We start from the raw sequence: 21522 nt of genomic DNA on the forward strand, positions 1-21522 counted from the left end.
AGAAAATATGAGTACTATATAGCATCAGATTGTTAATAACAAGACATTTTGACAACCCATCTCACCATTGAGAAGTTTCCTCATAATCTCTAAACCTTCATCTCCAATTCCTTTGGTTGGAGGGGCAACATAATCCCTTAAAAGCACTGGGAAATTGAGTTCCTCTGTGCGGCCCGATCTGTCTTGGAACTCATATAGACCCGGATGTAGACCAGGCTGGCTTCAAACTCAGAGAAAGCCTCCTGCCTCTGCCTCCTAAGTGCTGGGAATAAAGGCATGTGCTACCACTCCCAGGCTGGAAACTGGACTTTTATGTCTTCAAAATTTTTTACAATTATTAATTTGTTAGTTTGTTTGTTTATTTATTATTTTTATTCTGTATTCTGCCTGCTTGTGTGCCTGTACACCAGAAGAGGGCACCAGATCTCATTATGAGCCACCATGTGGTTGCTGGGAATTGAAATCAGGACCTTTGGAGAAGAACAGCCAGTAGACTTAACCTCTGAGCCATCTCTCTAGCCCCTTGTGTCAGTGATTTTAATAAGGACATCCTGCACAAACTCTCTCTCTCTCTCTGTAGGTTTTGTAGTTTTGACAGGATCTCATTTACCTGTGCTGGCCTCTAACTCTCTCTGTAGCTGAAAATGGTATTGGTCTCCTGACCCTCCTATCTCCACCTCTCCTAAGTGCTGGGATTAGGATTACAAACCCAGACCACCAGTCTGGGCTTCTCTGTTTCTGCCTCACCACAGGTCCATTCTCAAAAGGTTTCAAAAAGCTAGCTTGTGCGATGAGAAAGGGCATTATTTCAGGTTCTAGAGACTCTTTCCAGCCGTGGGAGAGGTTCTGAGCACCCAGAGAGTCTCTGCAAGTAGGTCATCTGGAGGCCTAACTTGATGCTTGCTGACTAGGCTAGAAAGAAAAGGGAGAGGCTCCCGACAGCTACATATACTTGGACCATTGGCTTTTGTCACAGAGAAAGCCTCTCCAGTGGCTGGGCCCCCATTTTCATTCCACCCTCTCTCTCCCCACCTCAGCTCCCCAATTTCTGGGCCAAAAGGTAGAGCCACTCACTCTTTTGTCCTCCCTTCTGTTCAGATACAAACAAAGAGCTTATACTGATGAGACACATATATTGCTTCAGGTAAAAACAGGAACAATAAAGCCTGAACTCCTGAAGCCGAGGCTGCCTTCTCAACTCCAGACATATGAAGTTTAGGTGACCCCTTCCTCAAACCACCTGAAGCATAGCACCAGCCAATCCTGGTTTCTTTGGAAATACCCTCCCAGGAAAGACTTGCTTGGAAGGAGGAATGGAAAACCAAATGGCTGTGTCCGGGAATTTTTGACTCTTACTCCGGAACAAGAAAACTATTTTTTTCTGGCCAAGATATGCTGACACAGGTGAAACCAATTACCACTGCTTCTGTTTTTGTTTTTGTTTTGTTTTTATTTTCATGGCCCTGAGTTTTTGGCCTGCTTGTATGACTATGCCCACAGAGACCAGAAGGCGGCATTAAATCATCTAGAATGAGATGATTTTGAGTCATCATGTGCTGGGAGCTGAACCTGGGCACTCTGCCAGACAAACACAGGCTCTTGAATTCTCTGAGATCTTCCCCATCCCTTCAAACCACTCCCCTGGCTCAGCAAGCTGAGACTGAGTTCTCCCATCATCCTGGATAATTTTATGTCAATCTGACACAGGCTAGAATATTCCAGAAAGAGAAACTCTCAAAGGACAAAATGCCTCCATAAGATTTTCCTGTAGGCAAGTGTGTCATACATTTCCTTAATGAGTGATCAATAAGGGAGAGCCCAGCCATTGTGGGCTGTTGTCACCCCTGAGCAGGTAATTATGGGGTGTATAGCAAAACATGCTGAGCAAGCTATGAAGAGAAAGCCAGTAAGCAGTACTCCTCCATGGTCTCTGCACCAGCTGTCTGGAATTCCTGCCCTGGCTTCCCAGGATGTCCTCTCTTCAAGTTGGTTTAAGCCTGGGCTTTTAATCACGGCCATAGAAACCCTGAGACGTTCATGAGGTCCTCGAAGGTGACCACCAAACACACCCCTGCTATTTCCCAGATGCGGCCACTCAGCAGGTTCTCCAGGGAGTCCCTGAGAGGAAAACCCAGCCTCTTTGGACCTGTGAAGGTCTCCAGCAGGCATTCCTGGGGTTGTTTCTGCCCTAGATGTGAAGAGTGGAGTCAGCTGCTTTATGTTTTCCTTGTGTTAAATGTTTGGAAACATGAGCTGAAAATGTTTAAAGAAGAATGGCAAATGCCCAGGTCTGTTACTTGCAAGGAAGAAAGGAAACATCATTTCCCCACCCCCAGTTCCCCAGCTCCCCAACCAGCAGCCAAATGCTCTTGAACTCTGGGCTGTCTTCACAGGTCAGATGGGAATCAGGCTGCCACCATCAACCCCCAACACAGACCCTGCAGCTCAAGTATTTTCCTTATTGTGCTAGAACCCAGCGCACCTGGCATTTGGATGGAGCAGCCACTGAGTCACTTCTTGGAGAACTTTTCCAAGCAATGGCTATTTTACTCAGGTGTTTTGAGTTGTCTTGGGTTCAAAGCCTGGGTACTACCAGCATAGTGGCTGAGACACAGCTGAATTTAAAAGGGTTTTGCAGCTCTGTAAGTTACATGAAAAATGTAGGAGAGAATGTATGTGCATGTGTGGTCAGTTTGGAAGATCCATTTCAGCATGTGTTAGGGCCTGTGTCAATTGCTCTTTGCATCTGTCTTCAGACTGATCTGTCTTTCTAGTTCCTCCAGGAGGTATTTTGGTCAAATAAAACCTTTGCACATGCTCAGAAACAACATGGTCTGTCAAGATGGCTCAACAGCTGAAGTGTTTGCCACCCAAACCTGATGAACTTAATGTGAGCTCAAGAGCACATGTATTTTAGTGGGAGGAGGAAGGAAAAAACACTCTAGGGTGGTCTGCAGACTTCTACACAGGTGCTGGGACAGGTGTGACCCTCTCACCCCACGCACAGCAATGGTAAAGCAGAAAGAGCAGGTGGGAAGCACAGACACTGCTAAGCCTGCATCCTGGAGTCATTGCTTCTGACCTAGTACCCTAATGCTCCTGTCCCAGCTCTGTGAGCTGAGCCAACTGCATGTCCCAAACCAGTTCAGGTGCTTGGCACAAAGGTGATAGATAACTTACATTGGCCCCTAACTGTGAAGAAGAGAATGACAGAGCACTCTCTTAACTCTCATCTGAGTAAAGCAGGCATACACTTCTCATCCCAGTACTGGGGAGGCAGAGGTTGGAGGGTCTGGAATTTAAGGTCCTTCTTTGCCATGTTTCAGCTTCCACGTGGGGTACATGTTTCAATTCCCCACCACCCATGTGGGGGAGGACTAACCAAATGAGGGTGGGGAGACAGCTGGTAGGCACAGTACTTGGTACTAAAACAGGAGGAACTGAGTTTTCCCAGTATTCACTTAAAACAAAGCAGGGCACCCACGTCGCACCTGCAATCCCTAGTGTTGGGAAAGCAGACACAGCAGGATCCTTGGTGCTTATTGGCCAGCCTGACTACCTGATAGGGTTTCCTGCTGAACCTAGACCTCACCTCAAAAACATACAGTGGAGCATGGTGTGGGGGGCCCCTTCCTTTAACCTCAGCATTCAGGAGACAGAGGCAGAAAGATCTCCAAGTTTGAGGCCAGTCTGGTTTACACAGCAAGTTCCAGGACATCCAAGGCCACATAGTGAGACAGTGTTAAAAGAGAGACAGGGGGTGGAGGAGAGAGAGAATAAACCCAGGCCCTAGAACCAGCTCCTTAAATCAACTGTTAAAAAGGACAAAGGGGTGAGATGGTCTGGCATGGTAGTGCACACCTTTCAAAGAACTTGGGGAACAGAAGCAGGCAGATCTGAGTTCGAGGCCAGCCTTGTCTAAATAGAAAGCTCCAGGACAGTCAGAGCTACATAGAGATCCCCTGTCTCAATAACAAAATTCAGAGGGGTGAAACTATAAAGATGCCTTTTAACCCACACGCCTGGGCAACTAAGGCAAAATAACCGCTTCAGCACAGGGGTCAGGGCCCAGCCTGGGAAATAGGTTACCCCCATCTCAAACACTTAGAAGAGCTACCTTTGAAGCCATCTGTGATGTTCTTGAAGCCCTGACTTCATAGTATGTTAGAAACTGTAGAAGAACAAACCCAAACACATCAACTGAACGGCCAAATACTTCAGAAATTTTACTTTACTGTATGCAAGGAAAATTACATCATACAAAAAAAAAAAAAACCAGTCATTCCTATATTGGAACAGTTCTACATAATTGCTATTTGCAAAGGAAAACAAGCAAACCGAATGCACTCATGAAGGCAGGAAAGGAAGGTACAGAGACTTTAAGAATCCATGTTTGTCTTCACCTCCAGCAGCCGAAGCAGGGGTGTCCGCGTGTGTCTCCTGCTCTGTGTTACACAGGTTGATTGGGGAATGAACTTTCAAGAATTCTTCTAGTTGTTTCATCTTTGTAGCTGGAAGAGGATCAAACCAACAGTCAAGAGGGGATCGTGGTTTTAAAGGGAAAGGGTCCCCCTGGACCTGGGATGAGCAAAGAATGGCGCCTATGGCTGATCTTGGGGGGCTGATCTGGGTGGGTGTGTCTGAGCTGACTTTCCTTCTCAAGGGCCTTGGAAAGGGTTTCCCAAAGACAGTACAGTTTCCTGGTGTTTGGAAACTGACAGAAAACACCGCCGACCACAACAACAAAAATAAAATTAGAAGCCTGGAATTTCCCGTGGCTCCCTCCCAAGGGAGGTCCTCAAAGTCCCTCACCTCTCCTGATGACCTTTTCTTTGTGCATTTCTGCCTTGCTCAAGAGCATTCTTCTTATTCGAGCTTGTGCGCTGGGTCGTCCAAAGACGGTGATTTCAGTTAGGTTTCCAGAGTCGGCTGTGTCCACTGTCAGCAAGGTCTGGGTCATCCACTCCATTTCTGAGATTTTGGCTTGGTTAGGACCTAGCCAGGAGAGAGAGAGAGAGAGAGAGAGAGAGAGAGAGAGAGAGAGAGAGAGAGAGAGAGAGAGAGAGAGAGAGAGAGAGAGACTCTAAGCAGGAGAACGGTTTCTGGTGGGAAGGAGCGCGCTTTGGAGGCTTGGCCGACAGATTGGACTGAGGAATTGGGTGTGGGCTCGCTGCCCCCAGTCGAGTAGAGTGAGCTAACCCAGACCCCCTCGGTCGAGCAGCTCACCAAAAATTTTCTCTGCGATCCAGGCTTCCATGAAGAATACCAGAGGGTTGCTGAGTTCCTGCGCTGGGAACCACCAGGGCCGCACGCGAAGCCGCAGGGACACAGGCGGGGCTCTGAGCAGCCTCAGCGAGGAGGGCCCCCACGTGGGATCATCTGGCGTCGCCTGAGCATCAGCGGTGTGAGGCTCCATCCGGAGGCCTCCTCTTGCAAGCAGGAAATGCGGTGGTTGTTGCTAGCTGGGTTTTTGAATGCTCAACCTGGCCCGCCCCGCCCCTTTTGTGCCCTGCCCAGCTCTACTAGTTGGGCTGGGACCACCAGGGGGCCCTGATCTGGTCTCCTGGGTGTCCCCTCCTAGGCCCTGCCCAGCACACTGCAGACACTGAGGATTGGTGACTTGTGCCACCTCCAGTGTTCTAGTTCATTCCGTGTTACTTTCCGAGACCCGACCCAGGGCTGCCTAGTGGGGTCTGCAGAACGTCTCTCTCGTGCTGTCTGCTGTCTTCCCCAGCTCTCAACTGTTGCCCTCAGAAATCCTTTACACTCATGTTTTAAAATAAATGACAGGAAGTGGCTACTGAAACACACATAACAAGACTGACTAATTTGACTTATTTTAAGGTTTCTAATTCCTGTATCCAAAAATTTCTCCTCAAAGTTTAATTAATCCCTGATTAAGGTTTTTAAAAACTCATTTTTAACCTAATACAAGGATGTCTGTCAAGGCTTGCATGTCTCCCTGATTCCTAGAGGAATGGCCTCTGTCCTGAGCGCCACTCTGTTTCTGTCAGCTGTGCTGAGGTGTCTACCTGCCGACTGGCAGCTCCGAAGAGCTTCCCACAGGCACAGGTATTCCAGATATTTGCTTGACGCAGTCTATTGAGAAGCTCCCAGCTGAAGCTACTTCGCCAACGCCCACACCACCCACAGCCTGGGTCTGCATTTTCAAATTCCCACAGGGAGCCGAGCTCTCTAGCCCCAGGGCTGTTGATGAGCATCAGATTTTAGAAGATGTGGGAGAAAGACAAGATCCCTGATCATTCTCATCTGGATGACAGTCAATTTGTGATTTCCCGTTTATTTTGGAGGCAGAGGCTTAGTTTTTGCTTTTGTTTTTGTTTTTGGAATCGTTGCTTCCTATATACATACATACATACATACATATATTTCAGTGGTGCCCACGTCAGCCTCTAAAGATTAAACCTTTTTGACTGTTTGACAGGCTGTGCTGGATCAGGTGGGCCAGTTTTACCTGCAGGTGTCTTGGTTTGAGTTTGACTGAGAGGAAGGTGGAGGTTGGGCAACTCATTTTCTCTGGAGCCTAGTGAATGTTCTTTAAATTCTTTGTGGCCAGCCCAATCCAAGCAGCTTTAAGCAGGACTTCCAACACTCGTGTTTTCCCTGTTATCTCTGGAGGGACCAGTCTGAATCCAACTGGTCCCATTCAGTTCAGGCAGCAGAACACTTGAGAGATTCGTCGTTCTATTTTCTCTTAAGTTTGATTCTTCATTGCCTCACCTCTTGGTCTTACCTTAAGTCTTTGTCTTGGGGCAGGAGGCAGAGAAAGAAAACGGTGTGTGCAACTCCTGTGGGAGTGTGTGTTGAGGTACAGTTCCACATCAAGATCACGAGGTGTCTCCTACATTCTATACATTATATATATGTTTATACAAGAGGCGAGTGGCCAGGAGACTGGTGAAGCTGACTGCACGTGTGAGCTACTGGGGTGCAGACTTTGTCTTTTCCCACGTCCATGTGTTGACAAGGGAGGGCTACAGCTCTTTCCTGGATGGGGCCTCTATAAGAGTTTCTTTTCTGGCTTCTGGTTTCATTCAACAATTTCTTTCTCTCTCCCTCTCTCTCTCTCTCTCTCTCTCTCGTTCTCTCCATTTTTTGAAACACGATTTCTCTGTCCAGCCCTGGCCATCCTGGAACTCACTCTGTAGACCAGGCTGGCCTCCAACTCAGACATCCCTCTGCCTTTGCCTCCCAACTGCTTACATTACAGGCATGAACCACCACACCCAACTCTTCTATTTTTTTTTTCAAGTAAAACTCCATCTTTATTGAAGAAAGGAATAGATGGATATTTAAGTTTTCTCATCATGGTTTTTTTTTTTTTTTTTTTTTTAGTTTTTTTTTTTTTTTGTTTGTCTTACAAAAGGAAATTCATTTCGAAAGCATTAGGGAACATTTACATTTAAACAAGGGAATAAAAAGGTATCTTGCAGGAGGAAAAAAAAAACAGATTCATGGCCTGAAGATTTTCATTCTGAAGCAAAAAGAATACTAAGTTACGCACTACTGCCTAGGCAAGGGAAGGCAAGCAAAGAGACTGCAATGCCAGGTATTGGGCTCTCCTTACCATTAACTGTACAGTTCCTAGTCTTTGCCTAACATTCTAACAACTTGTTAAGCAAGCATGAACCAAAAATGGCCCAAAGCAAAACATTCTGCCTTTGAGCTGCTATAACTCTGACTTCGTACATCCAGTATTATATTGTATTATTATATTGCAACATTAGTTTCTGCTCCAGCTAAGCAATCCTCAAGATAATAGCTAATGTCAGGGAGCCACCTTTGACTTAGCATTTCAGCCTGTAGATGGGATTTTGGGTCAATTGTCTTGTCTTCTGAAACTGTTTAAGCAGTGACAATAGGACCGTTGACATCAGGGGCTAGGAAGGCTGAAATGCCAGCCAAAGGCTGGGCAATGCGGCAGTCCTCAGAAGAGTCTGGTTAGGTCATGCATCCGAGGAGGCAGTGAGCAATCATTTCAGCTTCCAGGAAGTTCAGATCTCAGCTTGCCGTCTCAACCAGTTGAAAATCTGCTGAGACAAATTTAAACTAGAAACAGAAATTAAAATTTGTTTAATAAATGGGAAAAATGAGTAATCCCAAGGCCAGGGAAAAACTTATCTGGGGTCTGTTTGAGCTATGTTAGATTCAGGTCTCATGACTTTTTGATTTCCTAAAACATTTTGTGAATGCAGGAAAATGAAAATAGATCCATATGAAAATGTTTCTCTGCCATTCGATATTCCTCTACAGAGAATTCTCTGTTTATCTCTGTTCCCCATTTTTTAATTGGATTACTTGGTTTGTTGCTTTTCAGCTTCTTTAGTTCTTTATATATACTGGATATTACCTCTCTCAGATAAAGGGTTGGTAAAGATTCTTTCCCAATCTGTAGGCTTGCGTTTTGTTTTGATGACGGTGCCCTTTGGTTTACAGAAGCTTTTCATTTTCATGAGGTCCCATTTATTGATTGTTGCTCTTAGAGCCTGTGCTGTTGGTGTTCTGTTCAGGAAGTTGTCGCCTGTGCCAATGAGTTCAAGGCTCTTCCCCACTTTTTCTTCTAATGGATTTAATGTGCCTGGTTTTATGTTGAGGTCTTTGATACACTTGGACTTTAGTTTTGTGCAGGGTGATAAATATGGATCTATTTTCATTTTCCTGCATGTAGACATCAGTTGGACCAACACGATTTGTTGAAGATGCTATATTTTTCCATTGAATAGTTTTGCCTTCTTTGTTAAAAATCAAGTATTCATAGGTGTGTGGGTTTACTTCTGGGTCTTCTATTCGGTTCCATTGATCCTTCTTTCTGTTTCTATGCCAATACAATGCAGTTTTTATTACTATTGCTCGGTACAGCTTGAGACAGGGGATGGAGATACCTCCAGATGATCTGTTGTTGTACAGGATCCTTTTGGAGATTCTGGGCTTTTTGTTTCTCCATATGAAGCTGAGAACCTTTCTTTCAAGATCTGTAAATTGAGTTGTTATTTTGATGGGAATTGAATTGAATCTGTTGATTACTTTTGGCAGGATGGCCATTTTCATAATGTTATTCCTACCAATTTATGAGCACAGGAGATCTTTCCATCTTCTGATATCTTCTTCAATCTCTTTTTTCAGAGACTTAAAGTTTTTTCAAACAGGTCTTTCACTTGCTTGGTTAGAGTCACTCCAAGGTACTTTATGTTATTAGTGGCTATTGTGAAAGGTGTTGTTTCCCTGATTTCTCTCTCTGCCCTTTTGTCTTTGGTATACAGGAGAGCTTCTGATTTTTTTTTTTTTTGAGTTGATTTTGTATCCTGCCACATTGCTGAAGGTGTTTATCAGTTGAAGGAGTTCTCTGGTTGAATTTTTGGGGTCACTTATGTATACTATCATATCATCTGAAAATAGTGACACTTTGACCTCTTTTTTTCTGATTTGTATCCCCTTGATCTCCTTTAGTTGTCTTATTGCTTTAGCTAGGATTTCAAGTACTATGTTGAAGAGAGATGGAGAGAGTCTGTTGATGACTGCTTCTATTTCCTTGGGGGATATAGGACTATTCAATCTTTCTACCTGATCTTGACTTAATTTTGGTAGATAGAATCTATCAAGAAAATTGTCCATTTCTTTTAGATTTTCAAATTTTGTGGTATATGGGCTTTTGTAGTATGACCTAACGATTGTTTGGATTTCCTCGGTGTCTGTAGTCATGTTCACCTTTTAATTTCTGATTTTGCTGATTTGGATAGTTTCTCTCTGCCTTTTAGTTAGTTTGTCTAAAATCTTGCTGATTTTCTCAAAGAACCAGCTCTTGGTTTCATTGATTCTTTGAACAGTTTTATTTTTTTCTAATTGATTGATTTCTACCCTGAGTTTGAGTATTTCCAGCCATCTGCTCCTCTTGGGTATATTTGCTTCTTTATTTTCTAGGGCTTTTAGTTGGGCCATTAAGTTGCTTGTATGAGATGTCACAAATTTCTTTTTGAAGGCAGTTAGTGCTATGAATTTTCCTCTGAGCACTGCTTTCATTGTCCCATAAATTAGGGTATGTTGTACTTTCATTTTCATTGAATTCTAGGAAGTCTTTAATTTCTTTATTTCGTCCTTAACCCAGATGTCATTGAGCAGCAAGTTATTCAGTTCCTATGTGCTTGTATGCTTTTTTCTAATTCCATTGTTGTTGAGGTCCAGCTTTAGTCCATGGTGGTCAGATAGAATACAGGGGATTATTTCAATCTTCTTGTATCTGTTGCGGCTTGCTTTGTGACCACATATATGTCTATTTTGGAGAAGATTCTATGAGGTGTCTCAAGCAGGTCACATCAGCAGGGATCGGGGTAACCAGGCTCTCCGTTCTCAGGTTTGGCCCTCCTTGGTCTTAAGCTGGACGACTGATGTGCTCTGCCAGCTCAGTGCTGCTGCCGCCACCAGGTTAGGAAGTCCTGCTGCAGCTGGAGACTGGGATGCAGGTCCACATGCCTTCTGGGAAGTCCTGGGACCCTCCACTGTGCTCTCCAGGCCTGGGAGGCCTAGCACCTGGTGTGCCTAGCTAGTATGGTGGGTCTGCTGGGCTTGGGTGGGTATATAGCATATTATCTGTCACTGAGGGTTTAGACGGGCAGTACAGTCAGTGGCTGAGAAACCCTGCAGAGCCAGTATGGCAGCTAGCAGACCTTGGACCCTGGGAGGATGGTGCTGTGAATCTGGGACCCCAAGACCAGTACAGCTGGCAGTTGCTGCTGAGGGACCACCGGCAATGAGAAAAACAACTGCGGTTATTTGAACTGAAGCCAGGTGCAGATAACTCTTGAAGGGCAGGGTAAAACTGTTCTGAGAAAAACCATCTACAACCAGCCATAAACTATCTACAACCAGCCATAAACTATCTTCATGCTGGTCTGATTTTCAGGTATAAAAACCCTATGCTTTGCATGTTTGGGGTCGTCTCCTGTCTTTGGAGGGGCGACCCTATCTCAATAGCAATAAACCTCTTGCTTTTGCATCAAGTTGTAGTCTGTGAGTGTTCCTGGGAAGGGCGTGATCCTGAACTCCTGAGCAGTGAGACTCCAGGTCTTACATTTTGGTGTGTTGGCCGGGAAATGGCATGCCCCTTCCCCAAGCCTCACCAGCCTGGGCTCGGAGGTCGAGCTCAGAACAGGTTAGTCTGATTTCTGGTATACCACTCTGTTTTTGTTTAGGCACCAATCTGGACCTATTAAGTCGTCTGATCAGTCGTTGCGATAGACAGACGTGTCAGAATATTGCTTCACTGGGAGCTGGAGGACGCTCCAGATTCCATTTGGGGAGGCTAGGTCCGAGACGGTCCTCCTCCCATCTATTTCCGCCAGGCAGCCTCTCAATCAGAATTCTGTGGTACCACCTGCAAGGGCATCCTTATCTAATTGCCTGTCTTGTTCTCTTTCTCTTTATTGTTGTTGCCTTTATTTTCTTGACAGACGACTTTATTAGGGGACAGACTCTGACTACACCCTTATCCCTTACTCTTGATCATTTCTCGGAGGTGAAGTATAGGGCACATAACCTTTCAGTTGAAGTTAAAAAGGGAAAATGGCAAACTTCCTGCTCCTCGGAGTGGCCTACTTTTCAGGTTGGATGGCTACCTGAGGGCACCTTATTTGTCTGATTCTGTCCTATTCTCACACCAGCCCACTTGGGATGAGTGCCAGCAACTCTTGCAGTCCTTCCTGACTACCGAAGAATGGAGACAGGTCCTCCTTGAGGAGAAAAAGAATGTGCCAAGAACGGACGGGAGGCCTTCATCCTCCCTAATGACACTGTTGATGTCTTTCCCCTCACCAGCCCCAACTGGGATTACAACACACCGTGAGGTAGGGAACACCTGAAGGTCTACCGCCAGACTCTAATGGCGGGTGTCTGTGGGGCCGCTCGAAAGCCCACCAATTTGACAAAGGTAAGAGAGATGGTTCAGGGGTCTGATGAATCTCCTGAAGCCTTTCTTGAAAGGCTGATGGAGGCATACCACCGGTTTATGCCCTGTGACCCTACCTCAGATGAGAGTAAGTCAATGGTGACTATAACCTTTATAGACCAGTCAGCCAGAGATATTCGTAGAAAACTCCAGAAAATAGAGGGTTTACAGGACAAGTCATTGAAGGATCTAGTGCAGGTAGTAGAAAGGATTATCCCAAAAGGAAGAAAAAGCCAGAAAAAACAAATGCTCGAGCCCTGGAGATCCGGGTCCTAACCCTGGGCCATGATAGTGACTAGGGGGGATGGAATTCGGCCCCCCTCCCCAAGCCCAGGGTAACCCTTAAGGTGGAGGGGAAGCTGATCTACTTCTTAGTGGACATTGGCATTCTGTTCTGTTACAAGACTTTGGAGGTAAAAAAAAGAAAAAAATTGTGGGTCCAAGGAGCCACTGGATGTAAACAATATTCATGGACTACCCGAAGAATGGTGGACCTTGGAGTGGGCCAGGTATCCCACTCATTCTTAATTGTCCCCAAGTGCCCGTACCCGCTGTTAGGGCGAGATATCCTAGATGGGGGCCAATATTCCATTTTAGACCAGATGGCCCACAGGTTACAGACAATAAAGGGGATCATAATCATGTGCTGATGATTCTACTGGAAGATGAATACCGCCTGTTTGAAAAGGTGGTAAGTCCAGAAAAAGACATTGACTGGTGGCTAGAGAGACATCCCAGGGCATGGGCTGAAATGGCTGGCCTAGGAAAAGCAGAGAAACAGCCCCCAGTTCAGATAGAGCTGAAGCCTCAGGCTACCCAGATCTCGGTGCGACAATATCTGATGTCTAAGGAAGCCCGTGACGGGATCCGCCCTCACATACAGCAGCTCCTTGACCTAGGAGTTCTCAGAAGGTGCCAATCCGCCTGGAATACTCCATTGCTGCCGGTTCAAAAGCCTGGGAGCAACGACTATTGAGCTGTACAGGACTTGAGGGAAGTTAACAAACAGGTCACGGACTTACATCCTACTGTGTCCAACTCGTATAACCTGTTGAGTTCCCTTCCCCCTAACAGGGTTTGATATACAGTCCTGGACCTTAAGGATGCATTCTTTTGTCTTCAACTTACCCTATCAGCCAAGACATTTTGGCTTTCGAATGGAAAGACCCGGACTCAGGGGTCTCGGGCCAGCTTACATGGACTCGACTTCCTCAAGGGTTTAAAAATTCCCCCACCATATTTGATGAAGTCCTACACCGGGACCTGGAGCACTTCCGGGCCACCAATCTCCAGGTAACTCTTCTCCAATATATGGATGACATTCTACTAGCTGCAGATTGTAAGGAAACCTGCCTTGAAGCCACGGACGGGCTGTTGCAAGAGCTGGGTGAGCGCGCCTACAGAGCGTTGGCGAAAAAGGCCCAGCTCTGCAGGAAACAGGTCAGTTATCTGGGATATATATTAAGAGAGGGAAAGAGATGGCTATAGGAGGCTAGAAAAGAGACTGTATTTCATATTCCCCCTCTGCAGACTACTAAACAAATGAGGGAATTTTTAGGTACAGCAGGGTTTTGCCGTCTGTGGATTCCAGGATTTGCCGAGATGGCAGCCCCTCTGTTTGCCCTTACAAAGGGCAACGACTCTTTCATCTGGGGAAAGGATGAACAAGCCACATTTGATAATATCAAACAAGCCTTAATGTTGGCCTCAGCATTGGGACTCCCTGATGTGAACAAACCCTTCCATCTTTATGTGGCAGAGAATTGGGGAATGGCCAAATGGGTGCTAACACAGAAAATTGGACCCTGGAAGAGACCGGTAGCCTATCTATCCAAAAAGCTTGATTGCATAAGTGGACTCACTTGGAGGCAAAGAAATTGGCTGAAATTGCCCACCAATCCCAGTATTGAATACTAAACCTCACCAACCTGACTGAGAGAGTGACTCTGGGACTTCCAGAGCCCAGGGAAGCGGCTGAGAGGAACTAGACCCGGAATGCACAAGGAAGTGGATTTCACTGAAATTAAACCAGCCAAGCCAGGTATGGCAATAAATATCTCCTGGTCTTTGTGGACACCTTTTCAGGAGAGGTGCAAGCTTTTCCCACAAAGAAAGAGACCGCTCTGGTAATAGCCAAAAAGATTCTGGAAGACATTTTTCCTCGGTTCGGTATTCCAAAGGTAATTGGGTCAGACAATGGGTGGCCTTCGTTGCTCAGGTAAGTCAGGAGGTAGCCAGGTTTCTGGGGCTCGATTGGAAATTACACTGTGCTTATAGACCCCAAAGTTCAGGACAGGTACTCTAAAAGAGACTCTCACCAAATTGACCATGGAGACTGGCGGTGACTGGGTGGTGCTCCTTCCCTTGGCCCTTTTAAGAGTCAGAAATACTCCCTCCTTACTGGGCCTGACCCCCTTCGAACTACTCTATGGGGTTCCTGCTCCCCTGACTCTTCTTGGGGACCCCCTTGACATAACTAGTGGTAACTGACTTATTGTCCAGGCTGAAAGGACTGCAGCTTATTCAGAAAGAAATTTGGAGCAAGGTTGGCAGCGCATATGCTCCTGGGTCCTTGGAGGTGCCCCAGCAGTCCCAGGTTGGAGATCTGGTGTACGTGCGATGACACGGCAGCCAGAATCTGGAACCTCTGTGGAAGGCTCCTCATTATGTCCTGCTCACCACCCCAACTGCCGTCAAAGTAGAGGGCATCGCAGCTTGGATCCACGCGTCACAGGTCACATGTTAAGCCTGCTCTTCATCAACCTGCAGACACCTGGAAGGTCCAAGCCTCCAGCAGCCCGCTGAAACTGAAACTCAGCAGGGACAATAAACTCTCTGACCAGCACTCGCCTTCGTCAGGGAACGTGTAAGTGCAGATCAGGTCCTGATGCTCCAGAGACAGTGTCAACCTCTCCCTGAGGTTGATCCACAATTTTAGGGTTAAAATTGAGGCAAAAAGAAAAGGGGGGAATGAGGGACCACCCGGGAATGAGAAAACCAACTGTGATTATTTGAATTGAAGCCAGGTGCAGTTAGCTCTTGAAGGACAGGGTGAACTGTTTTGAGAAAAAACATCTACAACCAGCCGTAAACTATCTACAACCAGCTGTAAACTATCTTCATGCTGGTCTGATTTTCAGGTATAAAACCCCTGTGCTTTGCATGTTTGGGGTCATCTCCTGTCTTTGGAGGGGCGACCCTATCACAATAGCAATAAACCTCATGCTCTTGCATCAAGTTGTGGTCGGTGAGTGTTCCTGGGAAGGGCGTGATCCTGAGCTCCTGAGCAGTGAGACTGCAGGTCTTACACCGCAAGGGGCTAGGAGCTCTGTCTCCGCCTCTACAGACCCCCGGCAGTGAGCTCTGAGCTGAGAATCTCAGTGAGCAAGCTGTGCCTAGGAGGATGGTTGTCCTACAACGGGGAGTGCCAGGAGATCAAAGGATCGTTTCTCTCCTTCCCCAAACAAGTCCATGGGTGAGCCGAGAACAGAGTTCTTACCTCGAGCGATGATCCCTGTCATTTAGAAAGCCTCACCGTCGTTTCCCTGGATTCGGAAGTTCTTCGACTCACCAACTCAGGCGTTCAGATCTTCCACAGCTCAGAAACTGTGCTTGCTAGTCGCCATCTTGACTCCGCTCCTGCTCTCTCTGGAATTCTTCATGGAAGCCTGGGTCGGATTTTGGTGAGGGGGTCTGTGTTAGCTTGTTCTACTCGGCTGGGGGCAGCGAGCCCACATCCACATTCCTCAGTCCAATCTGTCCATCAAGCCTCCAAAGCGCGCTCCTTCCCACCTGAAGCCATTCTCCTGCTTAGAGTCTCTCACCTCTCTCTTACCTGGTTAGGTCCTAACCAAGCCAAAATCTCAGAAATGGAGTGGGGGAGCCAGACCTTGCTGACAGTGGGTGGACACAGCCGACTCTGGAAACCTAACTGAAATCACCGTCTTTGGACGACCCAGCAAACAAGCTAGAAGAAGAAGAATGCTCTTGAGCAAGGCAGAAATGCACAAAGAAAAGGTCATCAGGAGAGGTGAGGGACTTTGAGGACCTCCCTTGGGAGGAAGCCACGGGAAATTCCCGGCTTCTGGTTTATTTTTGTTGTTGTTGTCGTTGGTGTTTTCTTTCAGTTTCCAAACACCAGGAAACTGTACTGTCTTTGGGAATCCCTTGCCAAGGCCCTTGAGAAGGAAAGTCAGCTCAGACACACCCACCCAGATCAGCCCCGCCCCAAGATCAGCCTTAGGCACCATTCTTCCCACATCCCAGGTCCAGGGGGACCCTTTCCCTTTAAAACCACGATCCCCTCTTGACTGTTGGTTTGATCCTCTTCGAGCGACGAAAATGAAACAAATCGAGGACTTGTTTGAACTATATCACTGCAAATTTTATTCAGAAACCCATCTTTGTTTATTTTCTTATTAAAAAATGCCATCATGAACTGGCTTGTCCACCGAGTACACTACAACACTGTCGAGCAGAAACAGGGTCGAAACAGCTGGGATCTTTCCCTATCTCGCGACCGCCTGCTGTCCCGCTCTGGTCCTCCACGGCCGCGTCCACGCCCACGGGCTCAGGCTCGGGACCTGGCCCTCGGCTGCCGGCGCCGGCGCCCGTCCAGCTCCCTCCGCAGCTCGCTGGAGATGGGCTTCAGATGCATGAAGTTGCAGAGGCCCCCTCGGGCGCACTGTCCCGTCTCGTACTGGCGGCAGCAGGCCTCCCTGAAGTCGGTCACCGGGGACAGCTCTGCCCGGATTGGCCGCCCATTGAACCAGCGGTTGTTCAGGTCGGCCACGGCCTTCTCGGAATCCTCCTCCCGTCGGAACTTGACGTACACGTTCCCCGCCAGGTGTTCCCCGAGGTTGTCGCAGACGTGCATCTCCTCCACCTCGCCGTACCTCTGCTCCATCTCGGCGAAGACCTCCTCAAAGAACTCGTCGTAGTGCTCCTGCGTCTCCGCGTCCCTCCCGGCACCGCGCAGAGCGTCGGCGCCCCGGGAGGAGTCCCGAGCGTTTGGGAAGATGTTCAAGAGGGCGACGGTCTGGCTAAAGGTCGGTCTATTGTGCAACCGGGAGCATCTGTCTCCGTGACGACACGCTCCAATTCTGAAGTAAAAGGAACAGTTGACTTTGTCCTTCTCGGTGCCAAAGATGGAGGCCAAATCCTCAGCCATCTCACACAGCTGGAGTCCGCCAAGGCAGCCACCGCCGCTGCGGACTAAATCCAGGTCGCAGGAGACTCTTCCCGCCCATCGCAGACTGCCGTCCAATCGGGAGAGGCGCTGCCCACGCGGGGGCGGGACGGGGCGGGGGGGCGGAGGCTCCGCCTCCCGGCTCTGGCGCCTGCGCACTTCTTGCTGGGCGGTTCCTGGGCGGATCCTAGGAGGATCCCGGGCGCAGCCTGGATCTCGGGCTGAGGGAGATCCTCTCTCCACGTGCTCAGCACCGTGGTTTCCCGCTTCTGCCGCCGGGACCGCGCCCTCTCTACTTTCAGGCAAGAGCCGCGTCCAGCCTCCTGGAGGAATTCAATCCCACAGCATCCCCACAGTCACCAGCTCACCTTCAAGTCATCACATTTCCTCACAGAGCTTTACCTTAGGAGGAGACCCAGGCGGTGGAGTCATCTTGGTTTGATGACTTAGCTTACTCAATCTGGCTGTAGAGCCTCCTCCACCCGAAGACAGATCTGGTGACATCAATTCGTGCTGGTGATCCTACAAGGCTCTCAAGCCCTTGAGCACATAGGCATCTTTTTACTTTTGTTTGTTATTGTTCTTTTGTTTTTTCAGCACAGGGTCTCTGTGTGTAGCCCCGGTTATTGTGGAACTTACAATGTAAACCAGGCTAGCCACAAACTCATAGATGTGCCTTCCTCTGCACCTTAATTGCTGCCTAGCTTTAAATTATAATTTTTGATGATGATGATGATTATTTTTGGAGACAAATTCTCTTTATTATGTAGCTGTGGTTGGAACCCGAGATCTGTTCTTTGCCTGTGTGTCCCGAGTCAAAGAATTCCTGAAAGGTCATTCCCAAAGCAATCAGTGTAGCAGAGCAATAGACACTTGCTGACTGACAGCCAGCCCTGCTTCAGCCTCTAGAGGTGAAGACAAATATGGATTCTTAAAGTCTCTATAACCTTTCTTTCCTGCCTTCATGAGTGCATTTTGTTTGCTTGTTTTCCTTTGCAAATAGCAATTACGTAGAACTGTTCTAATATAGGAATGACTTTTTTTTCTTTTTTTTTGGTATGACACAATTTTCAGCCATACAGTTGAAAGGGTTAGACTAACTTTGTAACCTGAATGTCTTCTAAAGCCTATAGTGCTACTGAAAGGGTTAGGCTAACTGTGTAACCTATGTGTCCTCTAAAGCCTATAGTTTTGAGTTTTAGGTCCAGGTTAAGCTAAAGCCTCTTAGTACCTTTCCAGAGAGTGAAGGAATGTGACCCTATCTGTGAGGACAAATATAAAAAAAGGGCAAGCAAGCAATGACCTTCACTCAGCAAAAGAACGACCAGACCCTTGTCCTTGAGATAGCGTTTCTTAGCAACAAACCTAGACTTCTTCTGAGTAGCTTTTGACCTCCAGCCAAGAGCCTGCAGCCCTAATCTTCAAGGATGAGCTAACCACCCCCACCTTCAATTGCAGCTGCATCCACACTTGGCAGGACTGGCCAAGCTTGAGCACCTAAGACTAACCAATTATCTTACTTTATAGCTTCCTCATCCAATCCTAAATTGCCAAAACTAGAACTTCAAATCTCCCGCAATTTTTCTTTTAAAAACCTAAAGGCCTTTGTCTCCCGGTGCCACTCTTTGCTGACCGGCAGGGGTGACCCCGTTGTACAATGGTTAATAAACCTCTTGCCTTTGCAACGAGTCTGGTCTGGGGGAGTTTCTGGGAAGGGCGCGATTGAACTCCTGAGCTGTGAGACCCCAGGTCTTACACTACACCCACGCCAGTGTCGCCATAGTAGCATAAGCTACAGGGCGGGGGATATGATTTCTCCGGAAATAAGCCCCCTGGAAGGTCCCTGGCAATCTCATCCCACTTGGAAAAGAGACATCTTCTGAGATTTCTATGCTTCTTCAGCTGTGGCTCTGGGGCTGGAATAATAAATTCTTTGATCTTTCTCTGTGACACCTAAAACAGCACAACTAACTTTATAAAGAAATTTATCATTAGTAGATTGTTAAAGGCTTTAATAAAAAAAGTTTAAGGAAAGTAATGAATTAGATTTAGTATTAATAGGCATTAAAAATAGTGAAAAATAATAGGCTCCTTCTTAAGAATTAATAGCATGAGAGGTGCAGCTGGCGAGAGTTTCCTCTCCCTTCAGTGCCTTGTTCCTAAAGAAGATCATAAATCTTGGGCAGGACATATGGGAGGAGGGTTAACAAAGGTGTAGTTAGATTTTGATATAGAGAGGGACTTTGGCAGGCATCTGACTTAGCTCCTGACTTTCCTCTTCACTGGTTAGCAATAATAAAACTATATTTGAGGTTTCTTTTCCTTTGTTTGCTCTGATCAAAAAGTTTTTAGGCCAAGATTACTTGTGGAGACTGCTTTATGTTTGACTGCATTTTGAGTTAAAATATAAACTTTGTATTCTTGGTAAAAGTCTGAATGTTCTGTGAAGTATGCCAATTTTAAGGTGCCTTTTGTGAAATCATTATAAAAATACTAGCTTGATTTCAGTAAAGTTGCAGCAGAGTCAAAACCATCAAGGTGTCTCTGTCTGTCAATTCTTGGCCGAAACCGTGTCTGCCTGTCCAAAGCCTTGTTCTCCCTCGGATGAAGGGAGCCCGACTGGGCCGGTCCATGGCATATAGTTTTGAGTTTTAGGTTTAGGTTAAGCTAAAGCCTCTTAGTACCTTTCCAGAGAATGGAGAAATGTGACCCTATCTGTGAGGACAGATAGAAAAAAAAGGGAGCAAGCAATAAAGGACCAGACCCTTGTCTTCAAGATAGTGTTTCTTAGCAACCAACCCAGATGACCTCAATCTTTCTTCTGAGTAGCTCTTGACCTCCAGCCAAAAGTCCACAGCCCCAATCTTCAAGGATGAGCTAACCACCCCCACCTTCAATTGCAGCTGCATCCACACTTGGCAGGACTGGCCAAGCTTGAGCACCTAAGACTAACCAATTATCTTACTTTATAGCTTCCTCATCCAAGCCTAAATTTCCAAAACTGCAACTTCAAATTTACCCGCACTTTGTCTTTTAAAAACCTAAAGGCCTTTGTCTCCTGGTGCCACTCTTTGCTGACCGGCCCGGGTGGCCCCATTGCGCAGTGGTTAAATTAAACCTCTTGCTTTTGCAACGAGTCCGTGGTCTGTGGGAGTTTCTGGGAAGGGCACAATCTTGAACTCCTGGGCTGTGAGACCCCAGGTCTTACACAGTAAAGTAAACTTTCTAAAATATTTGACCGTTAGGTTGATGGGAGCAGTGTGTGTGTTTGGGTTTGTGTTCCTACAGTTTCTAACACACTAAAGTCAGGCCTTCAAGAATGTCACAGTTGGTTTAAAAGGTAGCTCTTCTAAGTGTTTGAGATGGGGTAACATATTTCCCAGGCTGGGCCCTGACCCCTGTGCTGAAGCGGTTATTTTGCCTTAGTTGCCCAGGCGTGTGGGGAAAAGGCGTCTTTACAGTTTCAACTCTTCACTCTGTACCTAGCTCTAACTGTCCTGGAACTTGCTAGTTAGACAAGGATGGCCTTGAACTCAGATCTGCCTGCTTCTGTTTCCCAAGTTCTTTGAAAGGCGTGCACTACCATGCCAGACCGTCTCACCCCCTTTGTCGTTTTTAACAGTTGATTTAAGGGGCTGGTTCTAGGCCCAGGGTTCATTCTCTTCTCCCCCACCTCTCCCTTAACACAGTCTTACTATGTGGCCTTGGGTGTCCTGGAACTTGCTGTGTAAACCAGACTGGCCTCAAATTTTGGAGATATTTCTGCCTCTGTCTCCTGAATGCTGAGGTTAAAGGAGGGCACCCCCCCACACACACACCATGCTCCACTGTATGTTTTTGAGGCAGGTGAGGTCTAGGTTCAGCAGGAAACCCTATCAGGTAGTCAGACTGGCCAATAAGCACCAAGGATCCTGCTGTGTCTGCTTTACCAACACTAGGGATTGCAGGTGTGATGTGGGTGCCCTGCTTTGTTTTAAGTGAATACTGGGAAAACAAACTCAGTTCCTCCTGTTTTAGTACCAAGTACTGTGCCTACCAGCTGTCTCCCCACCCTCATTTGGTTAGTCCTCCGCCACGTGGGTGGTGGGGAATTGAAACTTGTACCCCACGTGGAAGATGATACACGGCAAAGAAGGACCTTAAATTCCAGACCCTCCAACCTCTGCCTCCCCAGTACTGGGATGAGAAGTGTGTGCCTGCTTTACTCGGAAGAGAGTTAAGTAAGAGAGTGCTCTGTTGTTCTCTTCTTCACAGTTAAGGGCCAATGTAAATTATCTATCAACTTTGTGCCAAGCACCTGAACTGGTTTGGGACATGCAGTTGGCTCAGCTCACAGAGCTGGGACAGCAGCATCAGGGTACTAGGACAGAAGCAA

At 47.0% G+C, this 21522-nt stretch overlaps 2 protein-coding genes across 2 annotated transcripts; both read right to left on the reverse strand.

Annotated features, from left to right (window-relative positions):
• Positions 1-4284: 4284 nt before the first annotated feature.
• On the reverse strand, positions 4285-5674 carry LOC110560518 (oocyte-expressed protein homolog). The gene is made up of 3 exons (XM_060386168.1): positions 5227-5674; positions 4813-4995; positions 4285-4511 (listed from the first exon to the last, which is right to left on the reverse strand). Exons 1-3 carry the CDS (start codon positions 5414-5416, stop codon positions 4348-4350), a joined length of 537 nt encoding a protein of 178 aa, XP_060242151.1. The 5' UTR covers positions 5417-5674; the 3' UTR covers positions 4285-4347.
• A 10644-nt stretch (positions 5675-16318) lies between these two features.
• On the reverse strand, positions 16319-17198 carry LOC110560522 (splicing factor U2AF 35 kDa subunit-like). Its single transcript, XM_021656484.2, has one exon. It carries the CDS (start codon positions 17127-17129, stop codon positions 16530-16532), a length of 600 nt encoding a protein of 199 aa, XP_021512159.1. The 5' UTR covers positions 17130-17198; the 3' UTR covers positions 16319-16529.
• Between the last annotated feature and the right edge of the window lie 4324 nt (positions 17199-21522).

Source organism: Meriones unguiculatus, chromosome 6 (assembly GCF_030254825.1).
Source record: "Meriones unguiculatus strain TT.TT164.6M chromosome 6, Bangor_MerUng_6.1, whole genome shotgun sequence".
NCBI lineage: Eukaryota > Metazoa > Chordata > Mammalia > Rodentia > Muridae > Meriones > Meriones unguiculatus.